This window comes from Corvus kubaryi, unplaced genomic scaffold, assembly GCF_017639235.1.
Source record: "Corvus kubaryi isolate FWS band 111438036 unplaced genomic scaffold, C.kubaryi_AGA036_p1.0 37396, whole genome shotgun sequence".
Lineage (NCBI taxonomy): Eukaryota > Metazoa > Chordata > Aves > Passeriformes > Corvidae > Corvus > Corvus kubaryi.
Window position 1 is genome coordinate 14,464,373 of NW_024581135.1, and position 19,615 is coordinate 14,483,987.

The 19,615-nt window shown below is 44.2% G+C and overlaps 2 protein-coding genes across 9 annotated transcripts in view; both read left to right on the plus strand.

The window, feature by feature from the left end:
- Positions 1–15,044, plus strand: part of SMARCAL1 (SWI/SNF related, matrix associated, actin dependent regulator of chromatin, subfamily a like 1) — a 40,462-nt gene extending 25,418 nt beyond the window's left edge. For 4 of the 7 annotated variants that reach the window (XM_042040970.1, XM_042040967.1, XM_042040966.1 and 1 more), the window contains exons 11-17: positions 4,363–4,581; positions 5,356–5,426; positions 7,567–7,669; positions 8,357–8,539; positions 9,038–9,138; positions 10,669–10,765; positions 11,138–15,040. In XM_042040970.1, the coding sequence (XP_041896904.1) occupies positions 4,363–4,581; positions 5,356–5,426; positions 7,567–7,669; positions 8,357–8,539; positions 9,038–9,138; positions 10,669–10,765; positions 11,138–11,344 (981 nt within the window). In that variant the 3' untranslated portion in view covers positions 11,345–15,040. Of the gene's footprint in view, positions 1–4,362; positions 4,582–5,355; positions 5,427–7,566; positions 7,670–8,356; positions 8,540–9,037; positions 9,139–10,668; positions 10,766–11,137 lie in introns of all 7 variants that reach the window. The other 3 variants (XM_042040973.1, XM_042040971.1, XM_042040972.1) reach the window with 3 other exon arrangements.
- Positions 15,045–15,344: 300 nt separating this feature from the next.
- Positions 15,345–18,693, plus strand: RPL37A (ribosomal protein L37a). Of its 2 annotated transcripts, none has more exons than XM_042040974.1 (4): positions 15,345–15,436; positions 16,425–16,553; positions 17,815–17,897; positions 18,544–18,693. In XM_042040974.1, the coding sequence occupies exons 1-4, from the start codon at positions 15,434–15,436 to the stop codon at positions 18,605–18,607; spliced, it is 279 nt and encodes a 92-aa protein (XP_041896908.1). In that variant the 5' UTR covers positions 15,345–15,433; the 3' UTR covers positions 18,608–18,693. The 2 variants fall into 2 exon arrangements, with proteins under 2 accessions (XP_041896908.1, XP_041896909.1); XM_042040975.1 differs by lacking the exon at positions 15,345–15,436 and adding an exon at positions 16,314–16,343.
- The last annotated feature ends 922 nt before the right edge of the window (positions 18,694–19,615 follow it).

The following is a 19,615-nucleotide window of genomic DNA, read 5'->3' on the forward strand; positions in this document are numbered from 1 at the left end:
AAATCTCCCTACAGCTCTAATTCAGAGTGCTTAGCAAAGTGGTTGGAAACACCAAATGACCACTTCAGTGTTCAAAAATATTCACTGAAGAATTGACCATCATCAGTGTATGCCATAAAAATAGTTACAGCTATTTGTAGGGCTTTTGTGTTTGTTTTCTTTTCTGTTTGGGGTAGCTAACATATACCAAGTTTCCACCAAGAAGATTCTTACTTCAGTCTCATAAAATTCTTGAATCCCCTTTTTCCTAGATCTGAATGCCCACTTTTGCTTTCATAGCCAGTGTAGTGCTTTTCTATGTAAGTCCAAATGTGCAAGTCAGAGGAGCACTTAATTGGCTTTGGCAGTCATGTGCTCATGCCATTGATTAGAGTAAGGCCATTAGGCTGCAGAATCACAGAGCATCAGTCCTGGGTCTCCATCCATAATAGGAATCGGACAGAGGGAGAGACCACATCTTCTGCTAAGCTTCATTATCTTTAAAATGGAAAGATTCCTTTCTGAGCATTCCTTTCAAAATGCTTCCTAGAGGGAAATAAAGAGATACGGTTTAATCTTCTTGGTTTTCTGCAGTAAAAAGGAAAGTTGCAGCATGTGAGTCTAAGTAGGTTTGGTGTTTGATAAGCCCTGTTAAGGATAAAGTTCTGCACAAGTAGCTGTCATTTCAATTACGAGGCACATGAACCTTGGATAAAAGAAATAAAATAGTTTTACAGGATCCAGGTTGTAATAGCGTGTTCAGTGTAAATGACTTTTCAACCTGCAGTGAAACTCAGCATGGAGGTCACAATGTGTATCAGCTTCCCTTCAAAACCTCAGCAGGGTTTCTAGTACAGTTCTGTTTCTGCGTTTGACCTGCCTCTCCTAGACAGTTGAACATTGTTGGTCTTCTCCATGCTCACCTGGGACATTTTGTTACAGTTCATGTCAGTAAATTATAATGTGAACCTAGGAAGAATTTGGTTATTTGGAGAAGTGGGGCTGCTATAAATAGAGATGTAGATAGTGTTAGAGAAAAAAACGGGTCTGCTGAATACTGGGTTGCCACTCGGCAATGAATAAATTTAAAAGGTGTTTGGATGATTGTAGTTGGTTTCCTCATGACTGTAGAGTGTCCCTCACATTCGTTGCTGCAGCTCTCACCTGAGACTGTGTTAGGAGTTGTATCCTTTCTGAAGAACTGTTGTGGTACTTCTGCTGTCAATACTCAAGTAAGTTCTTCTCTCTGTCCTGAAATTGGGAGCATTATGAGTGGGGGTAGAATTGCACAGAACCAGAGAGGCTTTGCAAGGCTTTTGAAGATCTGTAAGGAGGAAAGGTGTTATGTAAAAATGTTTTGGTATTAATAATAAATCCGATTGCATTAGAGGATTAAAGAAAAATTGGCAAACCTGATCCATTCAGTTTAAAACTAAAGTCTGACTAGTTTCTGTTTCAAGATTTTACGACAGAAAACTGCAAATATCTGGCAGATCTGATTAGAAAAGTTACCAAAGTTTATAATTTTTTATTAATTCAACCTTCCAGCATCTGTACTTCTAAAAATGCAGCAAGTGAAATGTCACCTGTTATTTACAAGCTATCCCAAGACTGTTTCCCAAAATACATGCTGTGAATTCATTTTTCAAACTGGCTGATGTTGGCAAATATTAAGTAATTTCTATCTGAGCACATGCTCTGAATTTGTAAGAGTTTGGCAGCTTCTGCTAACACTGTAATAAGTTTACTGACTCATGTAAGATGCTGTAACACTTTGGTAAGAAAATCACAGTTGGAAGCATGTGTTCTGGAATGTTATGGATCAAAGCCAGATGTGTATTTTGGCAAAATAAATGTCCCTCTTTTTTTCTCTCTTTTCTTCTCCGCATTAGGGTATACTAAGCTAAATTTTCATAATTCCAAAAGTAATTATCTCTATAACTAGCTAGGTGCAGCAGAGAGCTAGGATGTGTCCTTGTTTGCAAATTGTTCCAGCACCATAAGAAATACATAACCTAAACATACTGTGGGGAGTCTGCCTGTATGTACTTTTTAATATGACAGTAGATGGTATCTTGGCTCTGTGTGTGCCTTTTTCTTTCCCTTATGAGGATGCTGCTCTTCTGAAGTCAGTTTGGCTACGTGGACACAAAGCATATGTATGATTTGCTTGTTATGGAAGTGGAAGGTGGGAAAACATGGGCTTGTAAGTGGAATGAGATAGCCCAAGGAGCTGCCTTGCTGAGCAGCCTCATCATGTTGATCCCTCCTACTCAGCTACCGGTGCACTGAGCAGTGTGGGCAGTGGGCTTTGGAGGCTGGGCACAGCACCAGGGCAGTCCTTCTTGGTTCTGTACATCTGCTCTGCTGGGCCCACAGAACCTGAGAAATGCAGAAAGGGAGCATAAAGACTGTGGCTCAGCAATGTCAGCTTTCATGCAGAGTGCCTAAAGCTAATAAACCCAGCTAGACTTGAGCTAGCTTTTCATGGACCTGAGGGATGCATCTGTGTTGCACTCTTGGTTTCAGGGAAGCAGAGCAGTGTTGGTTTTTTGTTGGTTTTTTTGAGGGGTTGGCTAAGATCCAGGTGGGCTTATTAGCTCCAGCCCTATACCACTGGGCTGTCGTTAGAGCCAAAGTTTTAATTCTACAGGATTCAAATTGGCTTTGTGTTTAGGGTTTGAATTGTTTCCTGCTTTAATGAACCAACTGTAGCTAATCAGATGGTGCCATAATTATGTAGGAATATATTAAGTCAAATGAGTTTAATGATGGCCATAAGTACCAGAATCTGAGTCAGTTAATGGTTCACATCAGTACAATATGGCAATAGAATTGCAGATTGTTTTATCTCAACCTGAAGTAGGAACATTCACTTTCAGATATCAGAGAGGTCTTACTTGCTTGTAAGCTCTTTGATTCCTCCTCTTCCTGTCCCACAGCATGTTCTCACCCCTGTTCCATCAAAGCACCACCCCTTAATACAGTCAGTAGCATGACTAACCTTATGGCTAGTGTGATTTATTTTTTGTCTTGTGCATTCTAGGAGAGGATGGAGGATGCAGTGAATACTTCGGAGCTTCTTTCTCTTTTACTTCCATTTATGTGTTGTAGCAGTTTTCTCTTGAGGAAGACAAAAGCAATATAGATCTTTAAGGTTAAATCTATTTTATTAATTAATGTAGCACACTAAGTGCGGAGCAGCCGATCAAAGGTGTTGGTGCTGAGGCTCCTCACATCTCCATTATGTGCATTTCAGGAGGGAATATGTAGTGGTTTACTTTGGATTGTTATTCCAAGACCAGAAGTTGTATTTTTGGACACTGCCAGTATTACTTAGAATTAGAGCTATGAGGAAGATTTCACCTCCCTCCCCACCTTGGTTTTCAGTATTCCTGTAGCTTTATTCCCTATACTTATTTGTGAAATTCAAGCAGAAGGGTTTCTTTTTTTCCCTTGCTTCAGCATTAAAACTGTATTGGTCTCTTCTCCATAAGAGAGTTGTTTGAAAGATGCTTCTTTTGGGGAATGTACCAATTTGGATGCCACTGTTGTTCTTTCTCAGAGAACAAATGATAGGCTGTGGGGTTACTGGTAGCAGAAGTGATGAGCTGAGATTAACTGAACAGATGTATATTGCCTGCACACAGGATCTTGGAGGATAGGCCAGGTTCAGAGGGGAGTGCTTCAAGGAGGAGTAAATGAATGGCTTGTTCAGAGGAGCTTTGAAGTGATGATGCTTTGAAGAGACAATATTTGGAGTGATGTTTTTTGGGCCACAGTTTATTTATGGTTTGCTTGAGTCTGAGCCAAACACGGTAATGGCAGAAATAGAGTATGTCAGGAAGCAGAGCAGGAGTCAGGTCACAGTGGAGAACAGGCAGTTCTGACCTAGCATGTCAGACAAGTGTAACAACTCTGTGAAGGCATCTGGGTTAAGGATGTTTGTCCTCGTGCTGTTAGAGAATATTTTTGTGTGTCTCTCTGCTTAAAGCTGAGGTATATGTGCATGCACAGAACTGCAGTGAGTCCTTTTGGCCTGCTCAATGCTGCAGGTGGAGAGCAGCAACACCTTGCTGTGTGAGAGTGAATACCAGGGCACAGGGCTGCAGCAGGAATCCTTGCCACCTTTCTGCATAGTCTTCTTCCCTGCACCTCCCTGAGCTCTTGCAGATAGGAAAAAGGGAAACTTGTAAGTAATCTTTTCATGTTGGGTGGATTAGTTTGTATGTTTCTACCTTATTGCCATTTTTGTCAGATCTCCTGTGAACTGTCAAGTTCTTGCCTTGTCCAGTTTCCCTGGAAATTTATTCTGCTTTTGGATTACCTGCAGAGCAGTTCTCTTATAGGTTTGACACTGATAACTGCTTTGATCTTTCCCAGATGCCATGGGGTTGGGACTACTCTGGATCATCCAACTTAACTGAACTGAAGATTTTGCTGGAGGAGTCCATCATGATCCGACGTTTGAAATCAGATGTGCTTTCCCAGCTTCCAGCAAAGCAACGCAAAATGGTTGTGGTAGCTCCTGAAGGCATTAGTGCAAAGACCAAAGCTGTCTTGGCAGCTGAAGCAAAGAAGATGGCCAAAGGATATGAAAGTGTAAGTCAGAAACTATTTTCATGATGAGCCATTGCTACTTCAGGTACTTTTATTTAAAAACATCAGTGAACAAACAGTACCCTGAGTTCCAAGAAGGTCAGAGCCATACCTTATGTGAAGGCACAATTTTAAATGAGTGTACAGCACAATCAAAACTAGCTCAGCTTGATTTGATCTAAGTGGTCTACATTGTCCCTTTGTGTGAAATACCATTTTCCCCTCTTTTTTTCTCTCTTGTTAGTAACTTCTAATTGTCTTTCATATCTCTTGCCTCTCTACTTACTCTCCTGTCTAGCCACTCATTCAGCCTACGAAAACAGCCTTGATTGGAGCTGTGTAGTGAACAGAGCAGTAGCCAAAAATGTGAAGGGTTTATTTTTGCTTTCCTTGTTTGTTTTCCTTGTATGGGTGGAAAATGCATGTTCTAGGCTCCTAGGTTGCTAATACAGTTCTTACAGAACATAGGGGTTTTTCCTTGCCATTTTAGTTGGGACACGCTTTCTCAACTAAAACTGCATTTGTGATACACTTGTCATCCAACTTGTAGGAGTTGAGTGGGAGGTAGGCAGGGAGGTGTCAGGACTGTGTGAGTATCTGCCATACCCAATGGCGAGTAGGAGACTTTCCCCACCAGGCCTCTATTGCTGTGCTTTTTTAGACTGACTTTTTTCCTAGCAAAGTGTTTATTGGCAGCAGCAGACATCCCAGATCTGTAAGCAAGAAGGAGAAAAGGCATTTTTGAGACTCAAATTTGTTTATCTTTTCCTTCTACAGAAACAACAGGAGAAGGAAGCTCTTCTTGTCTTCTTCAGCAGAACAGCAGAAGCTAAAATCCGCTCAGTCGTGTAAGTGCTGTGTCATTGCCTCATTCTTGCCTGGTAAAATGTGGTTTTTTCTGCTGAGAACAGGGAGACAGTGCCCTAGAGATAACAGTGCAGGCACATGAAGCATAGCCTCAAGTCAGCCTAGAAAAACTTGATTGTAATTACAATGCACTAAACATTTTCTTCTCTTGGAGTTCTTTCGCTGAATAAGTCTTCTGATTTCATTCCAGATACAGATCTAAACTGTCATTTGAACCATTTAAAATGACTTTGTGTTTTGGACTTGGATCAAATTCCCTGGTCTGGACCCTATTTCAGTTTAAGGAGCAGGGGAATAATGAAACTAAAAGCATCAACAGAATTTGAGAAAACAAATGCTGCAGTTCTGCTGCAGCAGGAGTCCTGAACCAAAAAGCTTATGAGATGGGCTAAGCTTTAATTGTAGTGTGCTTTAGGAATCTCAAAGCTCCTACTGAAGTTCTTGCCTCTTCCACAGGGCTCATATGGGACCTCAGTAGCAAAAGTTTTGTACCACAGGTGTGCTTTTAACTCTCTCTTCCCTAGAAATAATTTCTTTCTGTGCCCTTTCATCCTTAGCCTTTTTGCTGGGACTGCAAAAGAATTGCTTTAGGTCATAGCATAACTTTCTCATAAGTAGTATGCTAATAATATAAAAATGGTTTACTTTCCACAGCTCTCCAAATGTAAGGACCAACTGATGTGCACTGTGTGATTTCAGTCGCAGACCTTGCCACAAAATTTGCCTGTTTGGCACAGAACTGCACTTCATAGTCCCAGTATTCACTTCTGTAGGAGAGTTTCTTCCTTTTATGTTAGTGAACAGTTAGAAGAGTTTCTTCTTTTTATTTCAGTTGCAAGTATGAACTGAATATAAAACCATGAAGTGCTGTTTACTTGACTCTCTGGTAGGAAGCAGTCCATTTTCTTCTGGGGTTTAGTAGCATTTAAAATATCAGTTAGTACCAACTGCTAAGGTACAGTACTGTCTGTACTAATGGTACTGTCCTGTGATCACTTTCCATGTCTTAACCCTTGATGACACATCTTCCATTGCTTCCATTGAAACTACATGCCATTTCTTAAATAGAATGGGGGAATGAGATATAAAATAATTGTGATGTGTTGGTTGGCATCTGCTCACTACTCTGAATGTTCACTTTGATATTTGTTTTAAAATCCAGCAGTCCCACTTCTCTCCCAGATTTCTTTGTTAAATGATACTGTCATGTAATGGGGATCTGAACATTATGAACCCTGCAGAGTTGTCTGCCATCTTAATACAGTGCTGGAAATCCTTCTTGGTCTTTTTCAGTGACAGTTGCTGCTGACCTAAGATGTGTTGTATTTAGCAAAGGTCTTGGTATTTCTGATCTTCACAACAACTTTGCTGTTCCAAAGAAAAGATGACATTTGTATCATCTGTATGGGCTTATAGGTGTTCCTCAGGCTCTAGCTGACCTGATTGTAACACAAGCTACTACATAGAAATGGGTTCTGTAGCTGTGCTCCTAGTCCATGGGAAAAGCTAGATGTTTTCATTTAAGTGCATTTAAAAGGAGTCTTGTTGCCTTTCATTGGCCATTAGCGTATATGCATGTGGATAACTCCTAGAAATAGGATGAGGAATTTAGATTCTTAAGCTGGAGTAAATTGTCAGTGGGAGCCATTGCAAGAAAAGGTGGTTTTTTTCTGATCAATGTGTTTAGAGATCTTTTCTTCTGTTATAAAAACAATTCCAAGTAAACCCAGGAAGTTTTAACTGCATACAGATTATTTTAGTGTATTTAGAAATACAGATGAGTGAGTGAGATTGTAATTAAGTATAGATGGGCTTCAGTTGATTGGCCTGGGATGTCATGTTCCAAGTATGATACAATAAACTGATTCTCTTTGGTACCCAAGTATAATGTAGGCAGCTATCTCCTGTGGTGAAGAAAAAATTAGGGAATTTGCCTTTCCATATTTTAATCTATAGAAGACTTGACTTGCTACTTGCACTTTACTGCAGCTTTTTGTGCTAGCCTGTTTCCTGGTGTCTGTGTATAGATGGGCACTATCTTCAAAATTTGTTGTGAGCAAAGTCTGTATTCTCTCAGCACATAATCTTATAGTGTTTTGGTGTTTTTCCTTTTTCATGTAGAGAATACATCCTGGAGTTATTGGAAAGTGGGAATAATAAATTTCTGGTGTTTGCTCATCACAAGATAATGCTGGATGCAGTAGTTGTAGAGCTGAAGAAGAAAGTAAGTGACTGACTGATTTGTCTTAACTTTATCACTGTTCTAGCTTCAGAGCTGTTGAAGAGCCCCCTGGATTTATGGCTGGTCAGATAGTTTATTATGTCTGTCACAGTTAGTGACAGAGGTAATTTCTACTTGCTGTGCTTCTGAGTGTGCCCTTCACCAAGGGAGCTGAGCTGTCAGGGTGAATGCCTCACAGGATGCACTTTGTATTAGCTGAATGGCTTTTATTGTATTTAATGTTCTTTAATTCCACTGTCTGCCCTGCAGCTTGTGAATTCTTAGAGGAGTGTTACTCTGTGTGGCCATTGTTCTCCAGGCTTTCCTCAGAGGGAGAATGTGACTACCTAAGCCCACCATCCCTGCCTGCCTTTACCTCTGTGGTACTCTTACATTTTTGAACTAAGATACTGCAGGGAGACTTGATAGAGCTGCCAATCATTACTCTTGACTTCAAAATTGTTTGTCTAACTTTTCATGTGAGATTTCCATGGGTGCTCCTAAAGCATTCTGGGTCATGCTGGGGCAGCATGAAGAATGGTTTAAGATAACATTCCAGACTATAACCCACAGTGACACTGGTGACTTTGCTCAGGGGCAGCATTGGGTATGGAATCCACTAAAACATGGAAGGAGTATACAAGAAAGGGGACACCAGGTCTCTAAACAGCGTCTTCTGCCTTTTCACAGCACGTTGAGCACATTCGCATTGATGGCTCCACATCTTCAGCTGAGCGGCAGTCTCTGTGCCAGAAGTTCCAGTTCTCAGAGAAGCAGGCTGTGGCTGTCCTTTCCCTCACTGCTGCAAACATGGGCCTGACATTGTCTGCTGCAGATCTGGTGGTGTTTGCAGAACTCTTCTGGAACCCAGGGGTAAGTGTCCTGGAGGGAACAGGGGTTGGATGTTCCCCAGAGAGCAGAAATGTTGGTAATTAGGAAATGTGGCAGGTGACTTTCTCTAGGGTTTTTCTCTTTCTTTCTGTCATGTCTGCTGGCTCTGCAACCACAGGTGCCTGGGCTTGAACCTGTGAGGCTGGTTTACACAGCTTGCTGGCAGGGGAAGGTGGCACAAAAGGGAAACACGCTTCTGTCTTAATTTGACAGAGCTCTTAAGTGTTTGCCCAGCCAAGACCTGAAAGGGTCCGTCATCAGTGCTGACCTCTACTTTGGAAAATTGCTCAGTGCGTTTTGGGAACCTCGTGTACCAGATTGCTTCTTGGCTTAGTCTGTTTGAGAATACAGGTCTGGACAGGATCCAGATAAGAAAGAGTTGCTAAGCAGAAGAAATGAGATCTTCCTGTTCTCTGGTGCTTACACTATTTCTTAGATGTTGCAGTTCTCCCTTTTTATTTGTCATGTTTTTGCGTTAAGATTTTGATCCAAGCAGAAGATCGGGCACATCGAATTGGACAGACCAGCTCCGTTAATGTTCACTACCTGGTGGCTAAAGGCACAGCAGATGACTACTTATGGTAAGAAGGGAGGCAGACACTTTGGTTCTCCTGCCACCTGTTTCCACTGTTTGTCACATATGTGGTGTGAGGGGTTAATGCTAGTGCTGATTTCCACAGCCTGTGAGGAGGGGAGGATCAATATATGCCAGTCAGGGCTGCTTCGAGCTGGTGATGTGGCCTGGCTGCAGTGGACATGACTAAGTGGCTGACAAGCAGGAGGAATAAAAGTAGTCACCTGACAAAGAAAGGGCTCTTAAGAGAAATTTCTGGGAGAGCTAAGGCATCTAAAACCTTCCCAGTCTCCTTGTAAGGAGGAGGAATTGTCTTAGATAACAGCCCAGAACATTCCTGTGCTAGGGTACTGTAAAGTGCTGAGACTTCTAAACAAAGTCAGCAGACGCTGGAGATGGTTCAGTGTATTGCAGATCAGGTCTGAGGAGCAAGCTGGCTGCTGAGTGCTTGGATAGGCAGCTGTGGAGGAGGACTGCACTGTTGCCTTCCTCTTGCTCTTCAGTGAGCCCTTCAGATGGATTAAAAAGGTGCTATTGACCCACCTCTGGATAGTTGTGGTATGAGCCTTTTTGGCTGCAGTGGGAGTTACCAGTGAACATTAGTCCTTAGGGCTGGGGAATCTGACATCTGGGGGCAGGGAGGATCTGAGGAATCTTTAGTGCTGCAAGGGAACTGACCTGCAAATGATGGAAAGAAATTATCCACCAGCTGGTTCATTTAAAGTCCAAAATTACATCTTTATTACCTTGTTTAAAGGAATGAATGAACTAAGTGAACTTGTGCAGTTCCCAGAATATAATGATGGCAAGTTAATTATAACCCATACAATGCAAAGATCTGGAAACTGATGCATCACCCAAATTTCATGGAAAGTTAATGACAGTAATTCTGCCTTTATTTGTGAAATGCTGTCTGTGCAGTCATTAGTGCTTAATGGGGAAGAAATACAGCTCTCAAAAGGACAGTGGCATCTTTTTCAAGACAGGACAAAGAACAAGAGGACGAGGCTATTTGGTAAATGCATTAATTGTGCCGTGGCCTTGGATCTTTCAGTGCCCAGTTCGCAGGTGTGGCTGGGACCTCTTGGCCTTTTGGGCCAGTGATGGATTCTTTCTCCTGCTGTACATTGGGAGTTATCCTTGAAATGCTGATACATTTGTTGTTGGGGCTTACCATTGCTTGCACTGGAGACTGAGCACACAGGCTACTCGGAACCCCTTTTAGCTGCATCTTCTTGTTCTGACTTCATACCACTAGTGTTGCCTCAGTCAACTAGTTTCTCTATTGGATGTGTGTGTTCTCCAAATGTTTATAGCCCCAAATCCTCTGATTGTTACCAATTTAATTGACTGATATCCCAAGACAGCATGCAAGTGATGATAAACAAGAGCAGGACAGGTTAAGGAACAAACAAACTTTGGTAGAACAGCTGTCTTTATACCCAGCTATATCCTTTTTTAATCTACACATAGTAAATGAAGCAGTGTCCTTGATGATACATTTCTCCTTTCAGTAATATCTGTTTATCACTCCTAGGCCAATGATTCAGGAGAAAATCAAAGTGCTGGGCGAAGCTGGTCTTTCAGAAACCAATTTCTCCGAAACAGCTGAGTCAACTAATTACTATGCTAAGGTAATTGACCTGAAAGAATATTGGTGGTCCCTGGGAGAGGCTGAATGGGCTTTTGCTTGTGTACATCTAGATTGGCACAGGTGACCTTACACCTGTTCTGCCTTTAATGCCGCAGACCAGATTGTTCAACTCCTCCCAGGATCCACACCTTGACTTGGACTCTCCACAGAGGTTCCAAGCCTGTTACTTGCAAGGAGGCCTCTTAGCCTCCATGTCATATGTCTTTGAGTATGTATGTATGAGATACATATGTGTGTGTATCCTATATGGTATGATCTATACACACTGTGTAAGGGGAGTGTCCTCTGATTTTGCTTACCGTGTTTTACACGACAGTGTGGATGCAGATCCTGTTCTGTTCTGTTTCCTCAGCCAGATCCAAAGCAGAAGACGATCTATGACCTTTTCCAGAAGACCTTCTCTGAGAGCAGAGATGACACTGATGATGTTTTGTTTTTGGAGGCAGCTGATGCTGGCTGTGAGTTTGACTCTGGAAGTGCTTTGCAAGACAGAGAAGCAGAGACATGTTCAGTGAGTCCCAAAAAAAAGCGGCGTATTGAGGAGTTTTTCAAAGAGTAAATGGTGACAGCAAAAGAGATGGCAGCTACGAGATTTTTTTTTTAATTAAAAAAGAAAAACCAAAAGCAATCACGTATTATTTTTTGAGTTTTTGAAAATAAAAGACTTGAAGTTTTCTGTATCTCTGGCATGTTTAATCTCAAAGGATGAGAAGGCAGTCTGACAGTGTGACAGATGTGCAGTGCACACCTGGCAGCCTGCAGGGTTTGCAGTCAGTCCTGGTTTTGCCAGTGACTGAATGGACATGGGAAAGTGTCATTCTGCTGTGTTTCAGCATGTCAGCTTCCACAGTTGTTCTGTTTAAAAAGCAGATAATGGTCCCCAAAGCAGAACTGGTAAGAAAACCAACTCCTCAGCAGCTGCAGAGTGCTTTTAACAATCAGTTTTCCATCTCCAAAAGTCTGTATTTCTAGGAGTTTGTTCCCTGGCAAATTTGGCCATTACTTGGATCACTCACAGACTGGCTCTTGGGTATTCAGTTTGGCCATGAGGAAAAAAGATCCAGACAGATCTTGATGTTTTGTGGAAGTGGGGAAGAGGAGGGAAAAGAGCAAGTTACCACCTTGAAGCTAGGTAATGTAGCTGCGTACCAGTAAGTGTGTATTGACTGTTTTAGGCAGATACCTGCCTCAGCACACTCATCTCTGGCCTCGTGCTGAATATTAGGACCTGCTCCATGGCATGTGCTGCTTCTGTCAGTGGAGGGTGAAGCTTGTGCTGACTGCCAGGGATTAACCCTGACGTCTCAGGGAGGGGAGGTGTGTGTGTGTTTTCTTCAAGACTAGACTGATTTCTACAGATGAATGAGGAGGGGGACACAGGCAGCCTTTTGCTCGTTTTGTAAGAAAGTGATTCTGGACTGAACTGTTTAAATAAAAAGTTGTTCTAAGTTGTGATTCCCCAGCTTTTGGTACTTCTTCTATTTTATCATCTCGCAGTTAGCTGTGTTTTACAGCTGTAATCTGTAGAAAAGGTGGCAAACTGAAGGCTTACATTGAGCTCCTGGAGGCCAGCAGCTAATGTGCTGTGGAGGTGACGTGCTTGGCTCTGTGCAAATACCAGACACTGACAAAAAATACCTCTCTTGCGAGGCAGAGGAGAAAAATGTTTGTGCTGTAAGATTAACCTGATGATATTAGGTATTTTTTCCTGCATTGAAGGGTTTGATTGTTCCATTTTCAGCTGGTGTCGTCATGGAAATGCCCCACAGGCTGGATGTACAATTGTGCTGGGTGGAGAACTGCTTTCCATTCATGACTGCAGATGGTGCTTTGGGGTGTGAGCAGTAGCAAGGGGTGTTGTGACTGGGCAACTGCAGGAAATGGTTTATCTCTGGGTCTGAGGATGAGAGTTAATGAGCACTGCTCTTGCTTCAGCAGCTGGCCAGGTGATGACACGCTTTTTGACATTTTTAAATGTCTGTCATCTTGAACACAGAGTATTAAATCTGTAGGACGAGTGATCTTTCTACTTGCAAAGTGGGTTGTTCTGAGTAAGGGGTGAGAAATGTTGCTGTCTGCTGACTGAGAAAAAATGCAAAAGACATTATTTGTATACCCATATTGTTGTCTCCTATAGAAGTAGTTATCTTCTTTGTAAAGCTACAGCTATTTCAAAACTACTTTCCTAAGATACATTGAAAGTACCCTTGGAGAATTCTGCTTCTTACGAACTCGATTCATCTTTGATTCATCTCATTGTCCATATGTTGGTAAATCCCAGCCTTGGTAGAAGAATGCTAGGTGTACCTTCCCTTTGTTAGGACCCATAAAATCTCGGTTTGCTGCACAGATACAGAGGTTTTTCAAATACACTTGAAATTCACTTTATCCTTACTAGATGAAAAGGGGGAGAAGAACCTTGCAGGAAAGTGCTGTTAGTGATTATTACTTCAAGGGAGTGGAGAGACTACAGGCCTTATCCTGATGGCACCATTAGTCCATCATTAATATGGTGAGGAGGTGGCTGGGCAGCTGGCAGCAGGCTCAGACAGGATCTCCAAGGCTTGCTGACGAGAACCTGTACAAGGCAGTGTGCAGGTTGCCAGTGAGACCCACAGGCAGGCTCAGGAACATGCAGCACTCCTGGGGACTCTCGCACCTGCCCACTGAAGATGATAGAGCTGTATCTTTTTTGGCATTATCTAAAGCCAGTAGAGGAAAGGGAAGGACCCATCTTACTGGATCTTGGAGCATCTTACTGTGGCTGGATACCTGCTTGTACACCTGCATCAGTGCTCCCACCCATGTTCAAGAAAGGTGTGTTTTCAAGAAGGATGGCAAAACAGCAACAACAGGTTAAAATACCTGAACAATAAGCTGGAGCAGTTCCAACTAAGTGTTCTGCATGCCCCAGGCTGGCCAGCTTCATGTGCTGAAGAGTTCAAGGGGCTGGACTGTCAAGGCAGGGCTGTGCTGGCCTGTCTGTGTCCTTCATCTTCTCAGTCACTTGGAAATGCGTGTTTACCTTGGCAGTGCTGGGAACGGCTGTCACCCTGGGTGGCTGGGTTTGGTTGTTGCCAGAGCTGTCTGTGACACTGGTAGATGATGGATATGACCATGTGCTGTACTGTCACAGCAAACCTGAACTCTGTAGATACCAGGGAATAGCAGTAGGTTCTCTGGATGTGTTGGCTGACAATTTATATGTTTGTTTAACCATATCATCACTAAGCAGCCAAAGGAACTTACTTTTTCTTTTCAGTTTTCTAATATGTTGGTATCAAAGCTGTATCCTGTGAGTCATCATTATGACGAGGATCTGAAAAGGGCAAATATATTCCTAGGATATATCAAATGAGATTTTGATTCAACTGAGGGAGATATAAATACCATTGCCTAAAGCCTTGCTGAGCCCTCATCTCAAACACTGCTCTGGCACCAGCTCCCAGAAGAGCTTGCAGGGATGAAGCTTGGCATGACATCAGGGACAATAGGAATTAAAAATGTCAGTGTTCAGACCCTCAAAGCAAGAGCCAAGAGGGGAGGTGACATCCGTCCCTGAGCAGCCCCTGAAGTACAGACCCCAGCCAGGGAAAGTAACACAGTGGTAGGGTACACTTGATTCCTTGATTCCCTCTTAACTAAATAGACTGCAAGCGAAGAGGGCTGTCATGGGTTGAAGCAGCCAGGGTGGGTATGGAGGAAAATTACCTGCAACAAGGACCTGGGGACAGTTTCTCTAGGTGGACTGGGAAGCTCCAGCCCGCTCCTGGCAGGAGGGGGATGAACCGTAGCTGGCTCTGCACATCAAAAAGCTCTCAGGCTAACTGGATTACATTTCTTAATAGAGGTTAATGGGTTGCTAATCCCCTAACAAGCATTGCAGCTCGGTGGCACTGGTGTATTTTTCTCGCTGTGTTTTGATGCTGGGAATCACCCCTGCAGCGACACACGAGGGCTTTTGGGGCTGGTTGTGTCAGCACTGGGCAAACTCAAGGAAATTAGGAAGTTGCCTTGACCTGACCTGATGCCAAAATTATTGAGATCTCATGGTTTAGGGCTGGTATGTTTTACGGTAAGAATTCATCCTCATTGATTTTTATATTTATTCATTATTATTTACTTGTTCTGCAGTTCTGGTCATGTTTTCTGTCCCCGTTTTGACATCTACCTGCTGTTTACTATCTTTAAAAACGAGGTGAGTGAATGGAACTGCCCCTTCTCCTGTTCTGCTGTGACCTCCCTCGGTGGAACCCCAGGACTGTGAGCTGCGGCGGTGCTGGCGCTCATGCACCGCCCGGGTCTCACACTGCGTTCCGCAGGATGGCTCAGGCTGGAAGGGACCACGGTGCTCATCTGGTCCAACCCCCCTGCTCAAGCAGGGCCGTCCCAGAGCACACGGCACAGGACTGCAACCGGACGGTTCAGAAGAATCTCCAGTGAGGGAGCCTCCACAACCTCTGTGCCAACACTAAGGCCGCCCTTGCTCCCGTTCCGGCTGACCCGGGCCTCGGTGCGCCCCCGCCCCGCGGCCAGCCCCGAGCCCCCGGGGCCGCCTCCCGCCCGGCCTGCCCCGTCACTTCCGGCCGCGCCGGCCCGCCCGCGCCTGCGCACTGCGGCTCCCTCTTCGCGTCGGCGCCGGGGGAAGATGGTGAGTGGGGCCGGGCTCGTCCGCCGCCATCCGCCGCCATCCGCGCTGGGGCCGCCGCGCTGAGCCCGCGGGGCGCGCCCGGAGCAGCCCGGGGCCGGGGCTGGGGCCGGGGGTGCGCCGCGTCCCCCAGCAGGCCCCGGCTCCGCGCTTCGCTGCGACAGCGGCGCGCTTCGCCCGGGGGAGGCGGCCTGGGTGAGGGGAATGGCAGCCGGGGCGCGGGGGAGAGAGGGGCTGCGGCGCTCCATGCCACCGCCGGCTGGCCTCGGGAGGGACGGGGCTCTGCTCGGGCTTGGCGGCCGCACCGCTGCCCGAAGTGCCCCGGCAGGAGCTGGGAGGCTGCAGCAGCGCCAGTCCGGCGGCATTTCATCACTAATGCTCCAGGGGAGGGCAACGAGGAGGATTGGAGGACTGGAACAGCTCTCTGATGAGCACAGACTGAGGGAGTTGGGCCTGTTCAGCCTCTTAAGAGGCGATTAGGAGGGGATTTTATTATATAAATATATTATTATTAAATAACTAAAATAGTGTACGAATATCTAAAGGGGGCCGTCAAGAGGCTGGAGCCAGGCTCTTCTCGGTGGTGCCAAGCAGTAGGACAAACGAGCAGAAACTGATGCGCAGGAAGGTCCCCGTGAACACGAGGAAGAACTTCTTTACTGTGCAGTGACCGTGCACTGGAATAGGCTGCCCAGAGAGGGTGTGGAGTATCCCTCACTGGATATACTCAGGAACCATCTGGATGCAGTCCTGTGCCATGTGCTCTGGGACCATCTTACTTGAGCAGGGAGGTTGGACCAGGTGACCACTGAGGTCTCTTCCAACCTGACCCATTCCATGACTCTGAATACTCAGTTTTCTCAGCGGCAGGGGGAGGCTGCAGCCCGGCTTTAGGATGCTCAGCACTCAGGTGACAGGAGAGGAGGGGGGAGCAGCGAGGAGAAGCCTGTCCTTGTGGGGTTGAAGCTTACCCTGGTTTGCCTCCCAACAGGCCAAGCGCACCAAGAAGGTCGGGATCGTGGGTAAATATGGGACCCGTTACGGTGCGTCCCTTAGGAAAATGGTGAAGAAGATTGAAATCAGCCAGCATGCCAAGTATACCTGCTCTTTCTGTGGCAAGGTGAGAGATCTCCCTGCCCCCCAAAAGTCTTTAAAAATCACATTGTTATTGATGCTAGAAAGGTGATTTGATGCTTTCAGTAACTTGTACTAAAGAGAAACATGCTGAGTTCTGAGACAGGGACTAGTGTGTGGTGAGCTTTGGGCTACTGTCAGAGTCCTTGAAAAAGAGAGAGTAGACATTTCACATGCATTTTAGTGGTAGTTAAATGAAAACAAACATAAATTAAATGAAAACAAACATAGATTACATTTCGTTATACAAAAGAGTGACCAATGTTGCCATATGGTATGTTTTATGTAATTAATAAAATAGACCTGACAGAACTAAAGCATCACACTTGTTGTTTTGGTAATTAAGGCTTGACTTGAGCTTTTTTTTTTCCCCTTCAGTAACTTTTTACAGCATACCTGGAGGAGGAAGAGAGCTTGCTTTTCTCACTTTTAACTTTTCATGGCAGTTGCTTAGTTCTGTGTGCTGTATAACTCTGTATGGGGAGGAATTTCTGATAGGAAGTAATCTTACCTGCATGTGTACATAATTAAAATTCACTGTTAAATCTGGTGTTTGACAGTTTGAAAGGCCCATCAGCTTATGCTTTGCACAGATATTTTTTATTGATAGCTGTAGAGTAGGAATCTTTAAAGTGGCTGGAAACTTAAAAACATTTTCATCATGGGGTTTTCTTGCTTTGATTTGGTGTTGGTTTTTTGTTTGTTTTTAACTTACTGCCTTTCACTTATGAAGTGAGAAGGTTCATAATCTTGTCTGTAGAGCTGCCTAAATCAGGCATAGGTGTGGGCAAACCTCTTGTCACCTCTGCAAAGTGATGGGTACTTGCATGGGGGAGGGAGTTCAGTATGCACCGCTCACTCTTTTGATGCTGTTTGAAGTGGGTCTGGGTTAGAGCAATCTGGGATTGCCCAGGGAGTCCTGGGAACAGTGGTGTTCCCTGAGTCACCAAACCAGGCGAGAATATCAGTTGTTATGACCAAGTTAACTCCTTACTATTTTTCTCCTTCAAAATAAGGTGAATTTTTGATGATGCCTTTAGAAATGTCCGAGTGTATATCTGAATAGAAGGTGTTTCAGAAGGACTTTCCCTGTTCTGCAGAATTTGAGTAAAAGGTTTCCTTGACTCTTTCTTGCCTTAACGTGCCTTATAGGAGTGCTGTGTTGTGATGCTGAAGTCCTTGCTTGAAGTTTGTTGTTTGGCTTTTTCAGCTGATGGAGAGGGATTTTTTTTTTCCTTCTATTCCAGACCAAAATGAAGAGGAAGGCTGTGGGTATCTGGCACTGTGGGTCATGCATGAAGACAGTTGCTGGTGGTGCCTGGACTTACAAGTAAGGAAATGAAGAAGCTCCTGTCAGCATTTATTCTCATATAGCTGAGGCATAATACAGGTTTTGACTTTTTATTTATTTTTTAAAATTTTGACCTTCTAACCATTAAGTATATCTGTCTTGAGTTAGTGATGGGGGGAGTTGCTTGTTCTGTTAAAATTTGATTGCTGTGGATCAAAGGCAATTTGATTGCTATTGTTTGCAATAGGCAAAACCAGATTTACTCCAAGAAAAATTATTTTCATGTTTTCCTTTTGTTGTAGAAGCAAAAAAATTGAATCATAATAACCTTTATTGTGAGGGTGCTGTTGCTTACTCCCTTTCTTTGCTCTCTTTCCCCCACAATTCTGTAGAAGACACTCTTGCCCCACATGTAGCAGTTGTGAGGGATCTGAGCCCACACATTTGTGCACGTGGTGGGTGCATGACTGGGAAATTTGGGTTGGGATGTAGCCTGTGAAGTTGCATGTGCTTTGTGGATTGAGGCCTACGCTTTGTTGTCAGGAAAATAAGTGTGGAGTTAGACCCTGTTTGACAATGCAAGCAGATGATAACAATTTGAAATGATTAGCGCTTTCTCAGAAAAAAACCCCAACACTAGCACAGTTGTTGTGCCACATGCAAATGACTCTGCTTCTTCCTCCAGTACCACCTCTGCAGTGACAGTCAAATCTGCTATCAGAAGACTGAAGGAATTGAAAGACCAGTAGAAGCTACTTCCTGTTCTCCTTGTGAAACATCCTTTTTTCTCCACTGTCAAGATCTGTCCTTTTACCAATAAAAGGGTGATAATGGAGTGGAATCATGTTTGTCTTTTCTGCAAAAAGTCCTGTCTGTTGTGTTATGTGTGATGGGTGCCAGGTGCCCACCAAAGCTGCCCCATCACTGCCTTCCTCTTCTGGACAGGGAAGAGAAAAAACAATGAAAGGTTTGTGGGTTGAGATGAGGGTAGGGAGAGATCCCTCACCAGTTACTGTCGTGGGCAAAACAGACCTGACTTGGGGAAACCAGTTTAATTTATTACCAATTGTATCAGAGTAGGATAATGAGAAATAAAATCAAATGTTAATTCCAGTCACCCTTCCCTTCTTCCCAGGCTCAACTTTACTGATGATTTTCTCTCCCTCCCCAGCAGCTGCACAGGGGGATGAGGAATGGGGGCTGAGTCCATCACATGCTGACTCTGCTGCTCCATCTTCCTTGGGGAGGGCTCCTCTCACTTCCTCTGCTCCAGCATGGGTCCCCCATGGCATCACAAGTCCTGCCAGCAAACCTCTTCCAGCATGGGTTCCTCTCCACAGGGCAGAGGTCCTGCCAGGGGCCTGCTCCACTGTAGGCTTCCTACAGTGTCACAGCCTCCTTTGGACATAGCCCTGCTTCAGCCTGGAGTCCTTCACGGGCTGCTGGACTGGAATGGCAGGTTTATTTTAGAACTGTTTGGTTGCTGTGGAATGAAGGTATGTAGCTGTTTTGGTTAGGCATAGAAATAACAACGTAAAAGTATAAGAATACTTAATACATATATAAGAAAAGAATGAGAAAAAGGTATAGAAAAAAGGGGGAAAAGACGGGAAAAAAGGAAAAATACCACTACTCATGGATCCAGTGATAAGACTTGGTTGTGGGTGATTTCAGTGTCCTTTGGTCCAGGTGATGGTCACAGTCTTGATCTGTGGGAGGTGGGGGAGCCCCTGAAACACCAAGTTCAGTGGGTTAAT